The sequence below is a fragment of the Lactuca serriola genome, chromosome 9 (genome assembly GCF_051521515.1).
Source record: "Lactuca serriola cultivar US96UC23 chromosome 9, Lser_US96UC23_V15, whole genome shotgun sequence".
Classification (NCBI taxonomy): Eukaryota; Viridiplantae; Streptophyta; class Magnoliopsida; order Asterales; family Asteraceae; genus Lactuca; species Lactuca serriola.
Window position 1 is genome coordinate 16,107,428 of NC_136416.1, and position 26,018 is coordinate 16,133,445.

The 26,018-nt window shown below is 35.5% G+C and overlaps 5 protein-coding genes across 7 annotated transcripts; 4 read left to right on the forward strand and 1 right to left on the reverse strand.

The window, feature by feature from the left end:
• Nucleotides 1–914: 914 nt before the first annotated feature.
• LOC145077167 (UDP-glycosyltransferase 79A2-like) lies at nucleotides 915–2,536 on the forward strand. Its single transcript, XM_079022935.1, has one exon. The coding sequence runs from the start codon at nucleotides 1,006–1,008 to the stop codon at nucleotides 2,392–2,394; it is 1,389 nt and encodes a 462-aa protein (XP_078879061.1). The 5' UTR covers nucleotides 915–1,005; the 3' UTR covers nucleotides 2,395–2,536.
• LOC145077166 (Pentatricopeptide repeat (PPR) superfamily protein) lies at nucleotides 2,492–5,283 on the reverse strand. The gene has a single exon (XM_079022934.1). It carries the CDS (start codon nucleotides 5,189–5,191, stop codon nucleotides 2,576–2,578), a length of 2,616 nt encoding a protein of 871 aa, XP_078879060.1. The 5' UTR covers nucleotides 5,192–5,283; the 3' UTR covers nucleotides 2,492–2,575.
• A 2,063-nt stretch (nucleotides 5,284–7,346) lies between these two features.
• Nucleotides 7,347–7,892, forward strand: LOC145075376 (uncharacterized). The gene has a single exon (XM_079021644.1). The coding sequence runs from the start codon at nucleotides 7,347–7,349 to the stop codon at nucleotides 7,890–7,892; it is 546 nt and encodes a 181-aa protein (XP_078877770.1).
• Nucleotides 7,893–10,146: 2,254 nt separating this feature from the next.
• LOC145077168 (peptidyl-prolyl cis-trans isomerase FKBP15-1-like) lies at nucleotides 10,147–12,010 on the forward strand. 2 transcript variants are annotated; one of them, XM_079022937.1, is made up of 6 exons: nucleotides 10,147–10,301; nucleotides 10,436–10,485; nucleotides 11,070–11,132; nucleotides 11,288–11,378; nucleotides 11,473–11,577; nucleotides 11,667–12,010. In XM_079022937.1, the coding sequence occupies exons 1-6, from the start codon at nucleotides 10,229–10,231 to the stop codon at nucleotides 11,699–11,701; spliced, it is 417 nt and encodes a 138-aa protein (XP_078879063.1). In that variant the 5' UTR covers nucleotides 10,147–10,228; the 3' UTR covers nucleotides 11,702–12,010. The 2 variants fall into 2 exon arrangements, with proteins under 2 accessions (XP_078879063.1, XP_078879062.1); XM_079022936.1 differs by having other exon boundaries at nucleotides 11,680–12,010.
• A 9,243-nt stretch (nucleotides 12,011–21,253) lies between these two features.
• On the forward strand, nucleotides 21,254–24,681 carry LOC145072444 (peptidyl-prolyl cis-trans isomerase FKBP62-like). Of its 2 annotated transcripts, none has more exons than XM_079018862.1 (13): nucleotides 21,254–21,631; nucleotides 21,725–21,811; nucleotides 22,066–22,326; nucleotides 22,423–22,497; nucleotides 22,578–22,658; nucleotides 22,741–22,923; nucleotides 23,018–23,107; nucleotides 23,203–23,378; nucleotides 23,452–23,577; nucleotides 23,667–23,813; nucleotides 23,933–24,060; nucleotides 24,154–24,265; nucleotides 24,364–24,681. In XM_079018862.1, exons 1-13 carry the CDS (start codon nucleotides 21,448–21,450, stop codon nucleotides 24,418–24,420), a joined length of 1,707 nt encoding a protein of 568 aa, XP_078874988.1. In that variant the 5' UTR covers nucleotides 21,254–21,447; the 3' UTR covers nucleotides 24,421–24,681. The 2 variants fall into 2 exon arrangements, with proteins under 2 accessions (XP_078874988.1, XP_078874989.1); XM_079018863.1 differs by having other exon boundaries at nucleotides 24,367–24,628.
• The last annotated feature ends 1,337 nt before the right edge of the window (nucleotides 24,682–26,018 follow it).

Below are 26,018 nucleotides of genomic sequence, written 5' to 3' on the forward strand. Positions count from 1 at the left end.
AAATCTGAACCGAGATGAACGATATAGCGAAGTAGAGACCCTAAACGGACGATTGGAGTAGTGTCGCTAGCGTTTATCAATCTCGTAGCTTGAATCGTCGTCGAAGAAGGATAGAGATGAAGAGAAAAGAAGGCAGAGAAATGGGTGACATCAGTATGTGTTCAATGGGGGTGAGTTTGAATAGGCCTCCATCGTCTTTCCAGATTTGATGAGAATGTGTTACACCAGACGATAATGACAATAGAATGGTGGTGCTCCGCCAAAATCAAAGTCGATGATGTCGTCGAAGTCGGAGTCGTTGGCGGTGCCGAAGAGATGTCGCAGGTCTGGAGCTTCAGAGTGGTGGTACTCCAGACGGTAGGTAATACACAGTGGTGGCCTCCGAAACCCTCAGTCGCCGGAACACTCAATCACCGGAAGCCTAAGTCACTGATGATTGTATTTTCATTTTCAGGAAGTTTGAATGAGGAAGATGGATTTGTGGAGAGAGAGAGAGAGAGAGAGAGAGAGAGAGAGATGGATTTGTGTATTTATTTTTTATTTTTATTTTATTCAGAAAACATTAAAATAATTAGAAAAAATGAAAAAATAGGATATCAAGGGCAAAATCGTCAATATAAAAAAGTTCAAAACAAATTGGACCAAATTCGCAACAAAATGAAAACTTTGGACTTCTGGTGCTAGTCCAAAACTTTTTGGACCAAAGTAGCAATTTTCGGCTAACCACAGGGACCATTTGTGCAGTTTTGTCTTTTAAATTTAAAGGTTTAACAACCATGATTTTGACACCTCGACTCGAGTGACATGTGTCGGAGTTACAATCCGGTACGATAACGCATTCATGCTCTTCCCCAAGGACGTGGCTTTCTTTCTTCTTTCTACACAGTTGCGTTGATTATATGTAGTATATAGAGTCATAAAGTCATGCAGAGGTATCGAAGCTCTAAAGGAACCTTTAAAGTTTAAACAAACAGATCAAAAAACCACTTCTTGATACAAAGGAAGATGTCAACTGATGAAAACAGTACTAATGAGCTCCACTTAGTGATGTTTCCTTTTCTGGCTTATGGTCACATAAGTCCCTTTGTACAGCTCTCCAATAAGTTATCCTCTTATTCTGGTATCAGGATTTCCTTCTTGGCTGCTTCCGCCAATGTCCGGCGTATAGAAACCATGCTCAACCGCACCGCCGCCACTCAAATCATCCCTCTCACTCTCCCTCATGTCGACGGCCTCCCTGAAGGGGTGGAGAACACCGCGGACACCTCCCCAGCCACCGTTGAACTCCTCAAAGTCGCCTTAGACCTCATGCAACCCCAGATCAAGAACTTACTTACACATCTCAAACCTCATATCGTAATCTTCGACTTTGCGCAATCGTGGCTGCCACCAATAGCGACTGAGCTCGGCATCAAATCCGTCTGTTTCTCGGTTTTTTTGGGGATCGCCATCGCGTTTGTCACCGCCTGTATCGGCCGGAATATACCACCGACTATAGAAGAAGTCAAGAATCCTCCACCGGGGTTCCCGGGAACCATCGGTCTCAGAACTTTTGAGGCTTCGGATTTTCTTTACATCTTCACGAGCTTCCATGGCACACCAAGCGTATTTGACCGTTTGATAAAATGCTTTAATGGATGCGACGCTATACTCATGAAGTCATGTACAGAAATGGAAGGACCATACCTAGATTATATAACCAAACAGGTCAACAAACCACTTCTTCTAATCGGTCCGGTGGTTCCCGAGCCACATTCCGGCGAACTGGACCGGACGTGGACCAACTGGTTGACCCACTTCCCGGCCAGATCCGTAATCTACTGCTCTTTCGGCAGTGAAACTTTTCTAACAGATGATCAGATAACAGAATTAGCTTTAGGGTTAGAACTCACCGGTCTTCCATTCTTCCTGGTGTTGAATTTTCCGGCGAATCTCGACAGCTCTGTGGAACTGAGAAGAACCCTACCTCTTGGGTTCATGGAGAGGGTGAAGGGTAAAGGGGTGGTGCATTCAGGGTGGGTGCAACAACGACATATTCTTGCTCACGAAAGTGTTGGGTGCTATGTCTGTCATGCTGGTTTCAGCTCTGTTATCGAAGCTCTGGTAAACGACTGTCAGTTGGTGATGCTGCCATTGAAGGGTGACCAGTTCATGAACTCTAAGTTAATGGCGATGGATTGGAAGGTAGGAGTTGAGGTAAATAGGAGAGACGAAGATGGGTATTTTGAGAAAGAAGATGTGTTGGAAGCTGTGAAGAGTGTTATGATAGAGACTGAAAAAGAACCAGCGATATCGATAAGAGAAAATCACAAGAAATGGAAGGGTTTTTTGCAGAATGATGAGATACAAAATAAGTATATCACAGATTTGGTTAGGGATTTGAAGACGCTTTAGCAATAGCACGACTTTATAGTTTATAGTCTGAATTTAACCTCGTCTATATGCATCTAAATAATGTTCTATGCTTTTAGATTATGTAAATAAATGCATAAAGGTTTCTAACATGAGAGCAATCAAATAAAATGTTCTATTCATATTATCGATTACATCAGGTGGGCCCTGTTTTTCTACCTAGTTAGATTATTGGTCTCTCTTGATGGTTAAGTTCTTCAACAACTTTTAGAAGCTCAAGACATGCATCATGTTCATCACAATTTAACAAAGATTCCATGTATGATAAAACTCCATCTTTCTCCTCAACACCAGCTTTCCACAAAAGATCAGACATCAAATCTTGCATTTCACGAATCTTTCCTTCCTTTCGAAGACCATGAAATAAAGAACAACATGATTCAAAAGATGGCATAGGCCCATGATCAAACATCATCTTCATCCACACTACACAATCATCATATTTTCCTTGGTGACACAAGTGTTCAAGAATCTGAGAACATGAAGTAATGTCAGGAAAGTAGCCATTTTTCACCATTTCTTGAGCCAATTCATAGCCTTCAACTATTCGTCCCACTTTATACAACCCCATGATCAAGAAACTATTAACATCCGATTCACCAACACCATGTTTCTTGGCCTTTTGTAAAAACTCAACACTATGAGTAGCATTCATTTCTTTAAACACAGTAAAAGAAGCATTTTTATTTTTAGTTTTACCACTGTTGGAGATAACTAATCCTTCAAGCAATGAAGAAAAAGTCTCAAAGTTTGGTGGACACTTGTCTTTTACCATATCATTCAAGATTCCAAATGCATGATCCCACTCACCCGATTTAACATAAGCTTTAATCAATATAGTATAAGTAACGACATTTGGAGATACACCCGTATCACACATAGTTTCAAGAAGCTTCAATCCTTCATCCATTCTACCATTTTGACATAATGAATCGATGAAAATCGTGAATGTGTAGACATTTGGAGGACAATTACAAAGTTTCATTGATTCAAAAACTTTTAAAGATTGATCAAAATTACCTTCCCTTAAATACCCATCAATTAGAATTGTGTAAGTCACCACAGAAGGAGTCACACCACATTTCAACATCTTCCCAAAAATTGCATTCGAATAGCCCACCTTTGTATCTTTATTAAAAGCATCAATCAGTGAGTTGAAGATATGAGGGCTGGTCAAAGTAAGATGTTTGACCATTCGATTAAAAAGCAAAACTGCATTTTCTGTTTTACCATTCTTGCAATACCCATCGATAAGAACAGTAAATGTGACTTCATCAAGAATTACACCCTTTTTCATCATTAAACCCAAGATCCCATTTGCTTGATCCACTTTTCCTTCTTTGGAAAGCTGATCTATGAGTGTTGTATATGCAAATCCATCAGATTCAAGGTGAAGTGAATCCATGGAGTTTAGAATCCTAAAAGCCATACCAAGTTGGCCTTCTTTACAAAACCCATCAACCAATATGTTATAAGTTAGTGTCTCGGGTCTTAAATCATTCTCAACTATCTTTCTCAATAATGCCATGGCTTTGTAAGGCTTACCAATTCTACATAAACCTTCCATAAGTTCATTAAAGGTGCGAATATTTGGCCTACTGTTTCTTTTTTCCATCATGGCAAGAAGCTCAAAAGCAGAAACAACTCTTTCTTGTTTACAATAACCATTGATGAGTGCATTGTAAGTAATCGTGCCTGGAATTAATCCATCTTTGATCATTTTTCTAAACATTGAATTTGCCTCTTCAATTTTACCTTCCATGCATAATCCATTGATCAATATTGTGTAAGTATGAGCATTAGGGTTACTTCCTTTCTTGAGCATCTCATCAAGTAAATACATAGCTTTATCAGTAGAACCTAAGTCACAAATTGCTTTAATGAGAACAGTATATGTACGCGTAGTTGGATGGCATCCATTCATGACCATTTTTTCCTTTAATGCAAATGCTTCTGTGAGCTTACCTGCTTCACATAGACCATGAATCAGTATCGTGAAAGTTACCTCATTTGCCCCACATCCATCTCTTTTTGACATTACATCAAACACTTGGAAGGCCTCTTTAAGATCGCCTATCCTGCAATAGCCTAATACTAAAGAAGTTGAAATATGAACATCTATATTAAACCCAAGTTTCACAATTCTTGAAACAAACATTTCCGCACCTCGTACAAACCCATTCTTGCACAAAGCGTTTATCAGTGTGTTGTAATCTATGGAACCTAAAATGAACCCATCATTCACCATTCTTTTATAAACTGAAAAGGCTGATAAGCCCATTTGTAGCTTACTTAAACACATCAAAAGAGTACTATAACAAGGGTAACTAATCCTGAAACCAAATTTCCTCATATCATCAAGAACTCTAATTAATCTAAAAGCCTCATTTACAGTATTACTACAATCTTTGATCAAGACAACGATCACCTTGTGTAAAACCCCAAAATAATTACCACGCATAATTAAATTCGAAAGATGGATTCTACTATCCATACTGTAACAATAAGTTGACTGTTTACACACCCATTTGAAAAATCGGACGCAGAGTGCGACGTTCTCGTTGTGAAAGGAGATGACCTTACACGCTGATTCAGGACTCATGTGGGAAGCAAGTGATTTAAGATATATGTTATGTTCCCAATTCGGTTGTTTCAGAAGATTTGCTATGTGATCAAGGTTGTCATTGTTTGCGGGTTTCTGGGTGAACTGAAAAACATGGCAAAGCGTTCGATTGTGTTTGACGGAGAGGCTTCGAAGTTTGCTTGTAGAAATCAACATGCATTTGACTAAAGAATTTCAGGCAGCGAGGTCTGAACTCTGTAGATTCGAAAAGAGTCGGCGCGAGACCGATTAGTAGGAGAGGGTGGAGGCCTATGCAAACAGAGAAATGGTGGCGAACTGAAATTTAGAGCACGCCATGATATAGTCAAAATTTAGAAAGGACTAAAATAAAAAAAATAAAAAAAATAAAAAAGGTTTATAAAACGGCATTGTGTTGCAGGGGCGAGAGAAAGGAGAGAGGAAAGATTTTTTTTTATTTTTTTTATTTTTAAGGAGTGAGAGTCCGAGGGTTTAAGTTATTATTTTATAGATTGGTTAAACAAAATTGCAAAAACTTTGTGGTATCTATTTTTTTTTTTTTTTAATTCAAACCATGACTTTTTTGGATTGATGGTCCTTTTGAAATAGTTTATTTGTGATTTTGGTCTTTCAATAAATTGAAAAGACTAAATTACCCTTACCATATTTCTTTTTTTTCTTATAAGTATTTATATATATAAAATAAAAATAGGGGCCCACATCTCTATGTGTGTGTGTGTGTGAAAAAACAAAGCAGTGTCCTCCATTCCAGTCCTACTTCTTCCTTCTTTCTCGACAATACACAAACCTAAATACCCCCTGGAGAGCATCATTTCCAGCTGCACCCACTATATGTCGAAAACGACTCGTCGACACCCCTAATTGCTGAGTGAATCTCGTGAAAAACCCACCGGAAGTTTCCCCCATTTCGCGACTATTTTCAACCTCCAACAAGATCCCTCATTGACCCATCTACTTCAATTAGTGATCCACAAGTTATCCTTCCCGTTTTTTTGTCGAAATCGAGCCAAAACGACCAAGAACAACTGCCACACGCCACCGTGGTTGGCGGTACGTGGAGCAAAGGCACAACTGCTCCGGTGGAATTTTTCAATTGAAATCAGATTTCCTAAGTTCTTAACATGTTGGTTTTCCATTATGTATGTGTAGATTGTCTCCAAATCATCCCGTTTAAAAAGTTGAGTTTGTAATCGGTTTCCGATTTCTCGATCATTCTGAGTTTTCATCTACTAGTTTTTCACAGAGGTTTTTTCTTTTATGTGATGTAGGTCTTGTATCTGATTTCTTGTTCATCCAATCACAATATTGTACATATTTAATATCAATGGAATTGTTATCGGGTTCCACCGTGTAGATTGGAAAAGAGCACATGAAGCTACTTCAGAAACATCTTCTGTTCTTGTAGATGGATGAGCCACGTCAAAGGAGAAATACGTAGGAGGATGGTGCTCCGTTATTGTTCCTGTTACAGAGCTGATGAGTTCCCCACCGACATCAGGAGGGTGCGACGATGGAGGTTGTGGAGAGATGCTAGGGGTGGTGAGGTTTTGAAGACCGAATACAAAAAGAAGGGGAAGCTGGTGAAGAAAGAGCATTTTGGTTCCAATGATCGACAGCGTAGCAGTGGAGAAGGCAAAGCATGAATTCGACGGTATTTTAGGGGTTGTGTGTGTTTAGAGAGAGAGAGAAAGAGAGAGAGAGAGAGAGGTGGGTCTCATATTTTTTATTAATAAAACTTTAAATTAAATAGAAATAAACATATAAAATATATCAGAAGGGTATTTTAGTCTTTTTAGTTTAGCGAAATACCAAAATCACAAGCAAACTACCTCAAAATGACCATCAGTCCAAAAAAGTCATGATTTGGACTAAAACCCCAAAAAAATGCATACCACAGGGACCATTTTTTGCAATTTTGTCGATTGGTTATAATGATTTATGTTTTATAAATTTGTATAATATAATATTTTAATGCATAAATTATTTTGTATAGAGAAAATTTGTTGTGTACGAATAACTCTTTTTCTTTTATTTATTTTATTTTTACATTTTACCAAATTGACTAACCTATTAGTGTATATGTATTATTATATGTAGCCCATTTGTATTAGTTTAGCCCATGTTGTTGTTGTAGCCCAATACTTGTATTTGTATTTATTCTTTTGAGTAATGAAAATCACGTAAGGGAAAAGACCAATTTGTCATGGTATCAGAGACTAGTTCCCAGAAAACCTACTTTCCTTCTTCTCCATCTTCCTCTCAATCTTACTGTTGTCGGGCCTAAACCTAGCCGCCGACCAACCCACCCTCCATCTTCTTCTCAATCTTAACAATGGTTGGTGAAACCTCCAATCCCAAAAATCAGAAACCCTATGGTGCTCTCAATATCAAGACTTATGTTCCTATAATTCTTGATCTCAATGAACTCAATTATGATGCATGGCGGGAATTATTTGAAACCCATTGTCGTGGCTTTGGTGTTCGTGATTTTCTCACAGTGATTCCAAACCCACTTCTGACAAAAGATGAAGAATGGTTCACTCTTGATTCTGTGGTTAAAACGTGGCTCTATGGCACCCTCACACAATCCCTTCTCAACATGATTCTCACAAAGAACTCCACATCCCATACGGTTTGGCTAAGTCTTGAAAATCTCTTCCGGGATAACAAGGACGCCAAAGCAATTGAACTTGACAGTGAACTAAGAAGCATGACACTAGGCGATCTTTCCATTGCTCAATATTGCCAACGAATGAAGTCCATATCAGATCTCTTGGCGAATATTGACAACCCTATACCCGAGAAAACACTCGTTGCTCATCTTCTCAATGGTCTCTCTCCTCAATATGAACACATTGCCACCCTCCTACGCCACTGAGATCCTCTACCCACTTTTCTTCAAGCTCCCTCAAAACTTTTGGTTGAAGAACAAATGTTCAAGAATTCTCGCCCTCCTCAAGCATCCCACTCGGACTACCCATCATCCTCATCTGTTCTACTTGCTGGTAACAACAACCGCAACAGCTCCACCTCATCAAGTGGAAATCGCCGCCCCAACCAGCAGCGACGCCATGGCAGCCACAACACCGAGCAGCAGCAACGCCGCCAGCCTCCTGCTGCGTCTTCTGCAAGTCATCAGTCACAACAGCTGCCTTGGCATATTTATTCTTTTGAGTAATGAAAATCACGTAAGGGAAAAGACCAATCTATCATAACCTTCTCCCTTCAAATGGCATGTCATGCATCTCTTGTATAAAAATGACGTGTCACTGATGTGGTTGCCAAAAAACTAATTTGGCATTTGTGACATGCTATGCACCACTTCATCCGCCCTGAAGGGAAATGAAATGTCTCCGTAGGTTTTTTTTTAAAAAAATAAAGGAATCAGAGAAAAAAAAATATGAAATTAGTGTTGTTTTTTAATTATGAGTAAGGAAATGAGAAGGAAATAAATAATATATATGTGTGTGTGTTTTGGAAACTATCCGTCTAAATATAGTCTAAATGAGATGGATTCTTACCTTTCCATTCCATTCTTTTTCCTTTTTTTTTTCCATTTCTTCTGTTCATTGCTTTTTCTTCACTTGTTTTTTAAATTGAAAACAAAAAGTAAACGTTCTCATACAAAAAAAACATCTTTTTGTATTTTGCAAATTAATTATTGAAATTCTTTCATATAATTGTCTAACCTTTTAAATTATGTAATATGATGATTGTCAAAGATACATAAACATTAAGGCGTACAAAGGTGCACCCCAATAGAGTCGGCAAAGTAAAGGGTTGACCCTTATCGGGTAGAGAGTTATCTCATGAACAAAAAATAGGATCACAGGTTTCACCTAGATACATTTTTAGGTCTGAAATCTCTATATGTGTAGATAACATGTGTTTGTGAGTCCTAACGGCATGTTCTTGAATAACTCTCATTTCTTTCAAATGAAGGGGAAAAAAATATAAAAATGTTGATTTATTTCCCTCTCTTTTCAACTTAAGAACACAATATTATTTCTATTTCCCTTTAACTCAAGAACACAACAAAAATACATGTATTTTTTCCCGTCCATTACTCTTCTTTCCATTCATTTTTAACTCAAAATAAAGCATGACAATATTATCAATAAGCTATTCCTAATTTGGTCGTGCACATAACATAATTATAATTAATGATCATGTGAACAACATAAATTTTTATGTTTTTTTTCTCATACTCTAAATGTATGCATGTTGTGTAGTTTGTTTTTTGTTTTTGTTAATCACTACCTTATCATAATGAAATGATAGCTTAGCTTCTAGTTTAGAATACACTTTATATTTCTAAGAAGATAACAAATAGATTTTTTCTAGAAAGTGTCCTTTCAAATTATTGTCCATTAAGTTTTTTGATTTTGCAATATTTAGGAAGCCATCATGTGTTTATAGAACTCTTTAATTAATTTGTATGGTAATTTGAGTTCTTATAAGCACCCGTCGTACAACTTCTATTTAAAGCAATAAAACTATTCTATTGAGGTCCATTTTAGCCTCTTTAATTTGATTGTGAGTTTGGTTCGAGTTTAGCTTACTTTTTTTTTTCATTGATCAACATGATAAACAAGGGTTTTAAAATACATAATGCTAACAACAATGAGACAACTATTGAATAATTGATAGTATTTTGAAGAATAATATTTTGTTATGGGTCATACAATTTGTCACTTTTTTTGTGGTTTGGGTACCCAAAGAAATTAAAAACGTAAGAATGATCGATTATGTCAACATCAGAATTTATATTTTTTAGGTTTCAAAAAAACTATATATGAGATAAGCTCTTTATTCATCATCTTGCATAACCATACATGTAAATCTCTTTTAGTATCTATATGCTTAACGAAATTGAAGCAATATTTTTAGTTTTAAAACTTAGAGGGTATAAATGCTTAAGTCTAAAAGTTGTTCATGCTTAACGAAATCCAAAACTACCATTTTGAAATGATGTCCACGGATGTTTAAGACGAAATATGGAAGCTTAAGGACTCAAACTGTTAAATACGTGAAATATAGGGACGTCCAAGATCGGTATCTTTTTCTTTGCTGAAGCTTGAAGGTGAAATTCTGTCAGTAATCTAAACCTTAGGATCTCACGTATGACGTGGCAATACATGATTGGATGACCCGCGTCATCAGGCCTCCCACTGAAGCAACAAAACGTAAGGGCGGTTCGGTCGAAACGCAAAAATGGCGAATTTGAGTCTGACCTCTGCAATGAAGGGATGCTCTGTGTTGCTTCTGCTAATTGCCGCCACACTTGGTGAGTTTCAGTGAAGACTAATGAAAGCTGTTTCGAAATGGTTTAGTTCATTATTTATCATATTTTAAATCACTTGTTATGGTTCGATTGTGGAAATCGAATGACGAGTTGATCTTCTTCGTAATATCTCACAGTTTCGGCAAAGAAGTCCGGTGATGTCACGGAGTTACAGATCGGCGTCAAGGTAAAATTCCGGTAGCTCAGTCTTATTATTATCACCTATAATCCCTTGATCTGGCTTAAGTGTGTGAGATAACAATTGTGCATTATTTAATTTATTTACAAGGAGTTATGATTGCACTGCGAATTATCCACTTCTGCTTCCCGATCGTAGTGTAGTCTGCTTATTATGTAAAAATTGGTAGGATCTGTGTTTTAGTTCATTCTATTGCTTTCTCTTCTCTTTGTGGTAGAAAAAGAAAAAGAAATGCTTAAGATATCTTCACGGAATTGTAGTGAGGTTTTGAGTTGATCTGCTGTTAGTATAGTAGCTAAAGATGTCTTAGCTTTCCCAATTAGGAGGTGTCTTATGTGCAATGCATTTGATCTGATAATTGGTTACACAGTGAAAGCATGTATATAGAGAGAGTAATGTAGTTAGCTTATTGAATTTGATTTTCACTTTCATGTTGATACTTTCCATTTCTTATTCTTTCTTGATGTTTAATGATTTTAAAGAGCTAAAATCAGCTGTGCTGACCATCATTTACATGAACAGTATCGACCACCCACCCTGAACCTCCATTTTTGTTGTTGTTGTTGTTGCAGTTCAAACCAGCATCTTGTGAAATCCAAGCACACAAAGGTGATAGGGTGAAAGTTCATTATCGGGTGAGTTAGTTGATACATCTACATAGCTATTTCCTTTCTTTCTCCATCCCATCCCCCCTCTTCTCTGAGTTATTATCTCAGTTTTCTGTATCACTTAATGAATGATTGTATTTGTATGTATATCTTTGAACATTCTTTAAGCTCTGGTTTTGCAGGGGAAACTTACTGATGGAACTGTTTTCGATTCCAGCTTTGAAAGGGGTGACCCAATTGAATTCGAACTTGGTACTGGTCAGGTGATAAAAGGTATAAAACCATATGATATGACCCAATTTGATTGTTGTGAAATTCAATTCTTATAGTATATATTATGGAAGTTAACAAAAATAGTGTATTCCAGGATGGGATCAGGGACTATTGGGAATGTGTGTTGGGGAGAAGCGTAAGTTGAAGATACCTTCAAAGCTGGGTTATGGAGACCAGGGTTCACCACCTACTATCCCAGGTACGTAATGAGCATATTTATATTTATTTTATAGGGAAAATGTGTTTTAATTTAATGGGGAAAGATATTAATAAATTGAAGAAATTAAGTTTTGATACACAGGTGGGGCTACACTTATATTTGATACGGAGCTTATTGCTGTCAATGATAAAGGATCAGATGGAGGAGACACCAATAACAACAGTGAGCTATGAGTATGATCACAAGAATCCAGATCATGACCTTTTAGTAGGAGGAGAGAATTCTAGATTTGATACTTTAATTTTGTTCCCTAGTATCTTCAAAAACAAAACATACATGTCTTGTACAAGTATTTGGGAGTTGGGACACCATTTTAACTCCTTGTTTCACTTAGGTTGAAGTGACGAGGTTAGAGAACTTAATATTGATATTTTAAAGCAATTCAGAAAACTAAACAAAAAGATGAAAACTATCACCATTTTGATCTTCTTCTCAAACCAAATAAGTATTAATGCATTCCAAAAACCAAAATGCTAGTTTACAACTTTTTATCAATGTATTGTATCGTGAATACCTACCACATCATGTAATTGTCTTTTTTTTTTTTTTAGTTGCATATGAATTTTTTTGATAAGCATCATATTCAAGTGGGTCCATACCCCACTTGGGCTACGTAGGGCGTGTTTGGCAAAAGTAGCTCTTAGCTGGAAGCGGGTAGCGGTTAGTTGGTAGTGTGTAGCTGGTAGCTGGTAACGGGAAGCTGTAGCTTTTATTTGTTATATGAATATTTGGCAAAAGTAGCTGGAAGCTTTTGAAATATATAAAATTACATAAAAGGACAATTGATTAAAAATAAAAATATATATATAAATATATTTTTAAGGGTAATTATGAAAATTGATTTCAAAAGCTCCGGAGCGTTTTGTTAAAAGCTACATTAAGTAGCTTTTAGAATCGGAGTGTTTTGTTAAACCTAAGAGCTAAACACTCGTACAGCCAAACGAAGCTTTTTGTTTAAACTAGAGCGTTTTGTCAAAAGCTAAAAGCTAGAAGCTCCCAAACGCTTCCAAAAACTTCGTGCCAAACACGCCCATAGTGTCGTTAAATTCTGAACATACTTTGTGATATGCTATTTTTTTTAACGATTTGGTACTATATCTAAATAAACCAAATTGCTAGTTTCGTTCTCTTTGTAATTTTCTTGTTTTAGATTGCATTATTCTATTTTATTTTTTGCAGCAAGATACATACTATCAAATATGTTAGGGGAAGATTTGTTAGAACTAACCAAGGGCATTTTAGTAATTTAGTTTGATTTCTGTTAGTTAGGTCGTTAGCAACAATTAATTTGTTAAGCTTCTTTCCTTCTTGTATATATGACGAGTCATTATGTCAATTGATCAATTAATGAATACAGATCATTTTGCAACTCATTCTATTCTTTCAATTCTATCTTGATAACATGGTATTAGAGCTACATGATCCGATTTTTCATCTTTTGATTCAATTTTTCATATACTCGATTTTTTTTTTTTTTTGTTTCTTCAATGGCTGGATCACAATCTAATTCTTCTAGTTCATCTAATTTGTCCATTGATCATTCAAGCCCTTACTTCATAGGATTATTTGATAACCCCAATTTCTTACTTGTTACTACTCCATTCGATGGAAATGGATTCAACTCATGGAAACGATCCATAATCATTTCTTTATCCGCAAAGAACAAATTGGGGTTCGTTGATGGAACTATTTCAAAACCTCTCACTTCTTCACCTAATTATCCTAATTGGTACAGAGCTAATTCCATGGTAATTAGCTGGCTTCTCAACTCGTCCAAAAATATTGCTGAAAGCGTTCTATTCTTACAAACTGCATATGAGATCTGGAATGAACTCAATCAACGTTACGAATAATCAAATGGAGCTCTTCTTTATCAAATTCAGTAGCAGATTTTTTCGTTGTCTCAAGGATCTGAAAATTTTTCATCATACTTTACCAAATTGACAAAGGTTTGGGATGAGCTTCGCATCGTTCAAAATTTTCCTCCATGCTCCTGTGAATCTGCTGCTGCTATTCCCAAATTCCTTGAAGAACAGCATCTAATACAACTATTGATGGGTTTGAATGATAGTTACAAGATACTTTGTGGCCAAATACTGATGATGAAACCTCTTCCTAGCGTCTCAACTACATACTCTTTGATCATTCAAGAAGAACAACAAAGAGGTATAACTAACAATTCTCAGATTAACCTTGATTCTATAGCCATGCATGCTTCATCTGATGTTCAAATCAACAAGAAGCAATTGATTTGTAATCATTGCAAGAAGTCTGGCCATACAAAGTCTCAATGTTACAGGATAATCGGTTTTCCTTCCAATTTTAAGTTCACAAAAGGCAAGAAAGAAGAACCTAAATCTATGGCTCAGAATGTTGCTACTAAATCAGATATTGGTATTACTGAAGAGCAATACAACCATCTTCTTCAACTATTCAATGCTAGCAACATTGCATCTTCCTCTATGAGTCAAGAAAATACCTCTATGAAACTTGATGCTAATGAAAAGGAAGGTAAATCGTTTTATTTTAAACATTTTGTAGCAAATGTTTACAAGTCATCAAATCTTTTACAACCTTATTTATCATGGATTGTTGATACCGGAGCCACTGATCACATGTGTTCTAATAAAGAACTTTTCTCTATTTTTCATAAGTTACATCAACCTCACATGATTGGATTGACGGATGGACATGATACATATCTTGAATTTTATGGTGATGTTACAATACATGATTCCATTGTCCTTCACAAAGTATTGTATGTTCCAAGATTCAAATACAATCTTGTATCTGTTTCTCAACTTGCATCTTAACTTCAAACCTTCTTCTTGTTCACTGATAGATATTGTTTGATGCAGGACCCTTTGATGAAGAGTAAAATTGCACTTGGAATCTTAGGGAATCGCATCAATGATCTATATGTTTTTCATCATCATTCTCTTAAGTCTAGTTTGTCTTTCAGTTTCTTTATATTCAAACAATCTTTTTGTTCAAATAAGTGTAATTCCAATTATGATGTAATACTTTGGCACAATCGTTTTGGTCATACTTCAATTGAAACTTTAAAGAATCTTTCTCTCGTTTATTCTGATTATCATAATGATTCCCCTTGTTTAATCTGTTCCAAGGCCAAATAATCTCGTTTGCCTTTTCCTTTAAGCCATTCCAAATCCAAGGGCATTTTTGACTTAGTTCATGTTGATCTATGGGGTCCTTATAAACATCCTTCTCATGGTGGACATAAATTGTTCTTAACAATTGTGGATGATTACAGTAGAAATAATTGGATACATCTTCTTAACAATAAGAGTTATGCCTTAACTCTTATCAAGGATTTTGTCAAGTTTGTCCAAACTCAATTTTCAAAGAAAATAAAAGTGATCAGGTCTGATAATGCCTATGAGTTGGGAAGTAGTAATGAAGGCATAGAATTCTATTCTTCTCAAGGAATCATTCATCAAAAATCAACTTCTTATACTCCACAACATAATGGAATTGTGGAAAGAAAGCATAAACACATTCTTGAGATTGCGTGAGCATTATATTTTCAAGCAGGCTTAAGCACAAATTATTGGGGGGAATGTGCCAAAACAGTTGTTTATCTTGTAAACAGAATGCCAACTAAAGTTCTTGATTTGAAGTCTCCTTTTGAAATATTACATGGAATGAAACCAAATCTTAATCATTTAAGATCCTTTGGTTGTTTATGTTTTGTTGCCACTTCTGAAGTAGGAAGGGACAAGTTCATGCCCCGATCTCAAGCTTGTATTTTTATTGGATACCCTTCTTCTCAAAAGGCTTACAAAGTGATGAATATTGAAAGTAAACAAAATTTTGTTACTAGGGATATTAAGTTCTTTGAGCATATATTCCCTTTACATTCACTCCGTTCCCCGCAACCATCAACTTCATCACCTACATATATGCCTAATGCTTGTGTTGAAGACCCAACTGTCTTAACAGAAACAATTACCACTCCTTTCATTATTGAGTCTTCTTTTGAAGTTGATGAAGTTTTACATGCCCCAAACCATAATGCACAAGCACAAAATCCAGCTCATAATAACAGACCTGTCAGAACAAGGCATCCTCCATCTCATCTCAAGGATTTCATTTGTAATCTTGCTTCATCTGATACTAGTGATTGTTCTCATACTATCATTAATATTTGTATCCTTCAGAATACTTCAAATTATTCTATTCCATCAAATGACTGTTTTACCCTTGCATTCAATGCAACTTCTTATGAGACTGAGCCTGTGTTTTACAATGAAGCAAAAGGAAATCCTAATTGGGAGGATGCTATGCAAAAGGAATTAACAACATTACCTCATAATAATACTTGGACTGTTGTTAAACTTCCTAAGGGTAAATGTCCTATATTCTGCAAATGGGTTTACAAGCTTAAGTACAAGGCTGATGACACTATAGAACGATACAAGGCACGATTAGTTGCTAAAGGTTTTACACAAAAGGAAGGGATAGATTATCATGAGACATTTTCTCCTGTTGTGAAGTTTACCACTATCAGGTGTCTTATTTCTGTTGTTGTCAAAAGAGGGTGGCCAATACAACAATTTGATGTGAACAATGTTTTCCTTCACGGAGAGCTTCATGAAGAGGTTTACATGAAGATTCCTCCTGGTTTAGACGTTGGCTCTTCTACATTAGTTTGCAAGTGAAACAAGTCTCTTTATGGCTTGAAACAAGCTTCGCGTCAGTGGTATACCAAACTCTCTTCTGCCTTATATACTAAAGGGTATAAACACTCTCAAAATGATCACTCACTTTTCCTCAAGCATACTAATGATCTCATTATAATTGTTGCTGTCTACGTTGATGATATTATAATCACTGGCAATGATTCAGAAGAAATTGCAACCCTTAAGAAGTTTTTAGATGATACTTTTAAGATAAAAGATCTTGGCAACATTGGTTATTTTCTTGGCTTAGAATTTAATCACATTTCTTCTGGTATAGTTGTTCACCAACAAAAGTTTATTAAAGAACTTCTTGCTTTATATTCCATGAGTGATTGTGTTCCTGCTGCCACACCATTGCCTTTAAAGTTTAATGGACATTCTCATAAAGAACAATTACTAGAAGATGTTGCACAATATAGACAACTTGTGGGAAAGCTTAATTACCTTTTACATACACGGCCAAATTTATTTTTCACAGTTCAGTATCTCAGTCAGTTTAATCAAAAACCTGCCCAAAGTCACTTTCAAGTTGTTTTACATGTTCTATAATATCTCAAAGGAACTATTCATCAAGGATTATATTTCAATAACAAGCCAACATTCAATATTGAGGCGTATTGTGACTCTGATTGGGCTTCCTATCCAACAACTCGTAGATCAGTTAGTGGTTTCTTTGTTCTTTTTGGAGGTACTCCTGTTTCTTGGAAGTCAAAGAAGCAGGTTACCATTTCTTTGTCATCAGCTGAAGCAGCGTACAGATCAATGAGGCGCGTATGTGCTGAATTAGCGTGGTTAACAAGACTTTTTCATGATCTACAAGTTCCTAATCTTCAACCAGTTCCTTTGAAGTGTGACAACTTGGTTGTTATATAAAATCACTTAATATTTGGTGTCATATTTTATGGCTATCTTGAATTAGAAAAAGTTGAACTTCAAATGCCATGTTTGATTTCTTCATTGGCATGCTCAATATTACCAATGTAATGAAATCTTAAAAGAGATTAACGACGTAAAGCCATATTAAAAATGGATGAATATGATGCTATTCATGAAAGTCGGTCTAAAGGTGTCATCAAAGGTACAGTTGTATATAGAGACTCCTATCTGATTGAAAAAATGTATTATGAAAACATGTAATCAATTGCGATCTATAAGACCTTATATATAACATAACTAAAGTAAAATTGCATTCAATATAACAGAACAAATATGGGTAATCAATTTCAACTACTATTTTTTCTCGAGAGCAACAGTAACAGAAGTAAGTTAACACTAATGGTCAAATTTAAGAAGTAAAAGATTATGTTTAGTTGTTTGAGATAACTAGAGATATCGTAGGGTTTGGAAAGATTGTGACAACAACAAAGCCAAGATTGCCTCGTGTATTGATTAGTTCGACACTTAATAATGAATTGCATAGTGCATATGAGAACCGTTTGGGAAAGTAGGATCCATATAGGTATCATAACATCCACATAACAACATCTAAAGTTTATCTGACATGCTTTTCATAGATCTCTCAAGACATGATAGAGATGGGGGTAATGAAGCTTCAATGAATTGACAATGGAAACACGAAGCAGGTAGAAGGAGTTTGTGCATTGGAATAAGTTGACCCGCTCGAATTAAGAATGAGGTGGATGGAACGTACATTGTTGACCCATATGTTCGTTAGTAGTTATTTTTTAAGTTAAAAATGTACGAACCATTTTCAAACAATGATTCACACGTAAGTGTGATCCATTTAAAAAAACTTACGATTGTTTAAGAAAACTATGTAAAGTGTACATGTCAAGTGTACACTGAATCCTTATCGAATTGCGTTTAGTAGCACATGAAAAACAATCAAATTTCATAAATGTACATCGCTAATGTCACAATTTGTCCACAATGGAGTTTGGTCAAAGACTATTTAAATGTGCGAAGCACATTTGATAATACTTCACTAATCCCATACATTGCTTGCGATAGTATGCGATTGAAACTAGCTTTATACAACATTTATTAAAGACCAATACATTCATTTATGTAAACATATGTACATGTTTATACCATTTTGCTTACATGGCTATACAATCAAGTTTAAATAGATGAGGGTTTGTTATGTATAACTTACTCAATTGTTCGATATCCTCATCATTTGTCGTAAGCTACAAAATCATGAGGTTGATACAAAAATAGTGAAATCTAAACGTGTTACTGTAACACTCATAAAATTTACGCCAATTTAAAACATTTTAATCCATTCAAAAACCATTAAGTTATTACAACTTGTTTTCAAAATAGTTTAAACATCCGAGTATCTCTAGAACCAAATCACAAAATCATGAAATATGAGGAGCGGTACGATCACGCCTTTGCCTTGCCACGATCTCCCGATGTACCTGAAACTGTAAGCCCGAAAGCTTAGTGAGTTCCCCCAAAATACCCATACACACATAACCATACACATACAACAATGAACAACATATTATGGGTCCAATCAACCGTCGGGTTGGAATACCCCAAGCCTCAACCATCGGGTTGGAATGCCAACGTACTACGAGTCCAATCATCCTCGGGATGGAATACTCTCGACCAACAACCATCGGGTTGGAATGCCTACACACCTATACATACAATAACTATTATGGGTCCAATCATCCCTCGGGATGGAATACCCTAGGCCCTCAACCATCGGGTTGGAATGCCCACCTACTATGAGTCCAATCATCCTACCGGGATGGAATACTCCTGGCCCACAACCATCAGGTTGGAATGCCCACCTACTATGAGTCCTATCATCGTACCGAGATGGAATACTCTCGGCCCACAACCATCGGGTTGGAATGCCTACATACTAGCAAACATGTGCACCTATTAAATAATCACATAACAGTCTACAAAAACGACATAACAAGGCCCTATCATCCTACCTGGATGGAATACTCTCTACTACTGCTCAAACATGTGCACATATAACATGTAATCTCCTACCAGCATACAGACAGACAAACCAACTACAGGTCACTAAGCATAGCCACATCCAATCTACCAGGATACCGATGTAACCAACAATACTAACACATAATCATCCTTTCTACCAGAATGCCAACTAACATATCACAACAGTAACTATCTCAAATAACAAATCAAAGGCCCGACTTTGGTGCCTTAGAACCTTAGGTATAGTGAGGATAACTCACCTTGCAATTGCTGAACTGAAGATATGAGATCAAAACTCCCGATCATTGCCACGAACACCACCGCCTAAAACTTCATTGAAATCATAACCATCATAGCCCAAATTACCAAAATACCCCTTTGAAGTCAAACTGGCAAATTCTTGGTCAAAGTCACAGTCCAGGTCAAAGTCAACCTTCTGGAGCAAATCCTAACCCCTATTATTGCATTTTGGAACCTTAGTGACCAATTTAACAAGTTAATCTTACCAAATGGCTTATAGCCCAATGATATCAGATGTTGTCTTTCCTCCTTGAAGTTGAGGATTCAAGTCTCGTTGGAGATATAAGTGGATTTATGAGTAATAGGAATATAATAGATTTGTCACTAAAAAAAATCAACTTCAATCCATACTTAATCCATATATAGCAACGAAGTTGGATATTTTATGTTGTCTTCGTAAGGTTGCACCTAACACCTTTAAATAAATAATCATTAACCACTTTCTAGAAGAGTGTATAAATCAAGGCTCATTTCAATCTCCAAGATATAAGGTCTCTCCTTCTAATAGGAAATTAACGATATCAAACAAGACCAATCATTCAACCATCTCCAAATAGAAAATAACATAGCTACAACTAAGGTTCTAAAGCAGTTATTGCGGTCCAAATTTCAATAGCGGTCACATGCCGCTATTTGAAATTGCAGTTATCGCGGTGGTATAGCAGTGGTATAGCGGTTTTTTAATATTATGTATAATTTATATTATATATCTATACAAAATTTATATATTAGATTATTAGTACTATATGGAATTAATATCATAAAAAATCATATAAAAACATAACATAATCTATATATAATATTCTAATATAGTTATATGGAAACTAAATGTGTCAAAATGTCATTACAGCTCAAGTCGTTCGTGGTTTCTAAGTACTGAAACAGATGAGAAAGAGATGTTGTCATTTGTTGATTTGTAGTTGGTAATTAATCATGATTATTATTTGGACTTATTAAGACAAAAAGTGTAGTGGACTAGTTAAAAAAAATAAAGATTTAATATTGAAATAACACACAATTGTTTTATTCTTTGTCAAAATAGCCCAATATGTATAAAATTGTAAAAGCGGGTGTAACGTCGCTATAGCGCTGATGAGTTTCACGGTAAACAGCGGTCGATAGCGTCGCTAATAACGCCACCGCTATTTGTAAACGCTATTTCAAAATAACGGTTCAGTAACACCGCAAAACGCTATATCTCCGCTATAGCACGCTATTGATAGCACAAGTTCTGAATAATGAACGATTGTAGTGTGACAACCTCACAATGTTAAATCTCAAGCTTTCTTAAGACGTGACATTAGTGTTGAAGATATGACGACCATCATGACAAACTTGTTAGAACTATAACTACAACTTTAAAAAAATAATCTACTCCTCACACTACCAGATAAAAGAAATGAAGAACAAATAAATGGCTTCGAAATACATTACAACAAACCTCATCTTTTATTTTCTTTTTGTCTTTATGTATTTTGTTTTGCTTTTTTTTTTTTTTTTGAGAAAAAAGAAATCCAAATGAGATGATATATTCTCGGAATTTCTAAAAGATTCTTTAAGAAAAATCGGACCGGGGTTATTCAAGCGCATACCGTCGGATTACGAAAATAGAAGTGAAACAGCAATACAGCATTGGCCATTGGTCACGCGCACCACACAGGATCACGTGCTCTCACAAGATCTCGAGACTATCGTCAACGTGATCTCTCTCGAACCATCCTGACCCTTCGTCGCTTCTTCATTCACAAACCCTTTCGAACTCTCTGGAATCCCTAACTTTCTCCATACTTTCACTTACCCGCTTCTTCATATAAAATCCATTCGAACTTAATTCTACTTGTTGATCTGAACCCAACTATTTATCTCTTCAATTTGCTTGTTTTAGAAGGAAAAATTTGTGCTTGATCTTTTTTGAGTGAAAATGGATGAGGACTTTGATATTCCGGTAGCTGATGAGATGAATGATGAATTTATGGATGATATTGAAGCTCCGGTGACGTTGAAAGTCGGAGAGGAGAAGGAAATCGGTAATCAAGGTTTGAAGAAGAAGCTGCTCAAGGAAGGTGAAGGTTGGGACACACCTGAAAGTGGGGATGAAGTTGAAGGTATTGTCGTTGATTTACGTTTTCTAATTGTACTGTTTTGTGTCTAAATCGTATGATTGTATTGATCGCGATGTGGATTTGAGTTTGTGACAGTTCATTATACTGGAACGTTGCTCGACGGGACTCAGTTTGATTCAAGTCGTGATAGGGGAACGCCATTCAAGTTCACTCTTGGTCAAGGTGAGATTTTTTTTCTCAATGATGAAACTGATTACATTCATTCTTTACATTCGTGCATTCATATTGATGTCAAACATGCATAGTGTGTATTTACAACGTTCTTTCTGCATCCAAAGTAACATAGTGATTTGTTCATTGGTGCTTCTACTCCTGCTTGCTATGAGTGTATTAACACTCATTCTACAGTATCATAACGTTACATTAGGTTATGGATCGCATAATTAACATTATTTTCTTGTGTTATGTGACAACAGGGCAAGTGATCAAGGGATGGGATCTGGGTATCAAGACCATGAAGAAGGGTGAAAATGCACTTTTCACAATACCTGCTGATCTGGCTTATGGTGAAGCTGGTTCTCCTCCAACAATCCCTCCCAGTGCTACTCTACAGTTTGATGTACAACTGCTCTCATGGGTTAGTGTAAAGGATATTTGCAAGGATGGTGGGATTTTCAAAAAGATTGTAAAGGAAGGAGAGAAGTGGGAGAACCCCAAGGACCTCGATGAAGTTTTAGGTACTTTCTTTATATCAACTTTTCATGTTTAAGATTCAATTTCTGCAACTCTTTGTTCACTTCTAAACACGTCCTTTTTTTTGTGTGTAAATGCAGTCAATTACGAAGTCCAACTCGAGGATGGGACTGTAGTTGCAAAATCAGATGGAGTGGAGTTCAAAGTAGAAGATGGTAACTTTAGCACATATCTGTTTTCTCGATTAGCTTTACAATCTTTTTTGATTGTTGCTTACATATATGGTTTTGATCAGGCCATTTCTGCCCTGCTCTGGCTAAGGCTGTAAAAACAATGAAGAAAGGGGAAAAAGTCATACTTACAGTCAAACCAGAATGTAAGTTTACTGTCATCTTTGTAAAAACTCTTCGCCTCAACAGCTACAAAGGTCGATTCACTTATAAATTTTCTTGTTGCAGATGGATTTGGAGAAAAAGGGAAACCTGAAGGCTCCATTCCTGCAAATGCTACACTACAAATCACACTAGAACTTCTGTCATGGAAGGTGGTCACAAATGTTACAGATGACAAGAAAGTCATCAAGAAAATCTTGAAAGAAGGAGAGGGGTATGAACGCCCGAATGAAGGAGCTGTTGTTCAGGGTCAGTTGGCTTATTCGATTTGATTCTTTTCTTGATTCTTTAAAGTTTTTATAACATTATGTCTGAAATCGCTTCTTGTTTTGATAACGAACAGTGAAGTTGATTGGTAAGCTACAAGATGGTACATTGTTCATCAAGAAAGGTCATGATGATTCTGAGCCTTTTGAGTTCAAGGCAGATGAAGGTATATAAACCATTGGAAATTCTTTATATCTTTTATTGTTTTATGTTATGTAATCTTATTTTCATTAATCCTCACTTTGGTATTTGCATAAACAGAGCAAGTGATTGATGGACTTGATAAAGCTGTGATGACAATGAAGAAAGGAGAAGTAGCTCTTCTGACAATTGCTCCAGAATATGCTTTTGGGTCTACTGATTCAAAGCAAGAATTAGCAGTGGTTCCCCCTAATTCCACTGTCACATATGAAATTGAGCTTGTTTCTTTTGTTAAGGTAAGCTGTGCATAAAGTTTAGTTTTTTATGATCATATATTTAATGTCAACGTTTATTTATTTTCATTTTCAGGACAAAGAATCATGGGACATGACCACGACTCAAGAGAAGATTGAGGCTGCTGGGAAAAAGAAGGAAGAAGGAAATGCGTTCTTTAAAGCTGGTAAATATTTGAAAGCAGTAAAACGATATGAAAAGGTAAAGATTCAGTTTAAATAAAGCAGTGGTTTGTGTAATTGTTTATGACTAAATCTGTGTTTTTTGTTTTTTTTTTTTAACATTTCCAGGCTGCTAAGTTTATCGAGTATGATACTAATTTTGAAGAAGATGAGAAGAAACAAGCAAAAGCATTGAAGATTACTTGCAATCTTAATAATGCAGCATGCCAGTTGAAACTCAAGGATTACAAACAGGCTGAAAAGCTTTGCACTAAGGTTATAGATACAAATAGATAATCCTATTCACACTTATTGCTTTTTCTTTTTTCTTTTTTTATTAATTTTATGATGTTTTAAAAGGTTCTAACAATGGTCTGGAAACATGATCTGTACAGGTTTTGGAACTTGAAAGTACAAATGTAAAGGCTTTGTACAGAAGGGCTCAAGCTTACATCAATGTAGCTGATCTGGATCTTGCAGAGATTGATGTAAAAAAAGCCCTTGAAATCGACCCTAATAACAAGTAGGAATCCTTTTTTTTTTTTTTTTGACAGTTGGTGATTTATTTGAAGCTTATAGCAAGTGATGAATATGGTTTTAATGATGATATGATTAGGGATGTGAAACATGAATATAAATTGCTCAAGGAGAAGATAAAGGAATACAATAAGAAGGATGCTAAATTTTATGGAAATATGTTTGCCAAGATGACAAAACCCTCTTCCAATGTGAGAGCTTTTTGAAAATATGTGTATCTGTTTATAAAATAAAAATCATAAAAAAAAAGGGGTGTAATGAATGGTGATTTGATTATGATTGTGTGCAGAAGGCAGCAGGGACAAAGGAGGCAGAAGAACCAATGAGCGTAGACAGCAAGGCTTAATCATTTAAAAGATAAAAGATAAAAGATAAAAGATGTGTTTAATGTAATGTTGTGCCATAATATAGGGGTTTTCTGGTATTTTTTTTCTTAATTTTCTAGTGCTCTTATTTGGTTTTAATTCTTCAGATAGTGTGTGTTTGTCTGGAAAAAAAAAGGTAAAAGTTAGTGTGACGACAGTTGAGTTTTATTTACTTTCTTTTTATCTTCACATTTATGTAGAAACTGTATTGGCATAACATAATCTATTAAAACTTTTAACTTTGTTTTTCTCTTTAAGTTATTATATAAAACAAAACCATATGCTCATTTTACAACCTGAGACATAATCCCAGCAAGGAACGAATCTATATGCCGGTAACAATTAAGTTAAAATGACAAAGAAAGTAAGAAACAAATAAGAATGCATTGTGTACTCCGGACGAACAACATATGAAAAGCAAAAAAGCCTCTTTCCTTCACCTTGCTCCCTTTATTGGTATGGTTATTGGAATGTAGAAAACAAAAAAAAACTCCAAAAAAATGGACCACAAATTTGGATGCAAAGCCTAAAATCAGAGTATGTGACCATCCTCGTTATTATTTTGAATTCTTTTTAGAGAAAATTACAAATTTAGCCAAATATACTAATTACTTTGTGGAAAATAGCAAAAAAAAAAAAACATAAATTACAAAATTAGTCCTTAAAATCGCAGATGGATTGCGATTTTGTATTTCCATTTGCGATTTTGTATTTCCATTTGCGATTTTGTGTATTTTATACATTTTTTATAAGAGGTTTTAAACAAAATTTCCAACGAAATAACAACAAAAATGATAATTTTTTGAAAAAAATTATATATAATAAGGTTGTTTCGTAGTCAAACCCTATTAATTTTGTAGTTAAGGAAAACATAAAATTGCAGGTGAAAACGAGAGGAAATCATAATTGGACTATCTCCATCTGCGATTTTATGCTGGAAAAGGAGTATACAGCGAAAAAAAAATTAAAAAATAAAAAACCACCTTTGAAAGTACAAGTGGATAAAGCACAGACGTGCTTTAGCCACTTATACGTTCGCAGATGGGAAGGCGGAATCACAGATGGCTTATACCCATCTGCGATTTTAATGGCTAAAAATGCAATTTTGAATTTTTTTTTTGGCTATTTTCCACAAAGTAATTAGTGTATTTGGTTAAATTTACAATTTTCTCTTCTTTTTATCTTATCCTTCTTAAATTTAGATGTTTTCCCTATGAATCTTAATCATTCAAATTATTTTTTCAAACCTTAGTTTTTATGGAGATTTTCATAAAAGTTTCTTTGATTCTGAATTGAATGCCTAATATATCTAATTGTGAAACATCATAAAATATATATTTTTTTACTACGAATCTTAATTATCCAAATTGTGAAACATCATAGAGTTTGAAGATTTTAAAACGCCAAGTAGATATGCTGAAAAAAGTGCATTACGGAAAGTGGTGTCATGTTAGTGGAGATTGTGGAACAAATCATATAAAAATTTCCACGTAAGCAAAATTGAAGATTGTAAAAGGTATGATTGTCTAGCAAAAACTCAAGCAAGTCAATGGGCATACAAGACAACATCTAAAAGAAA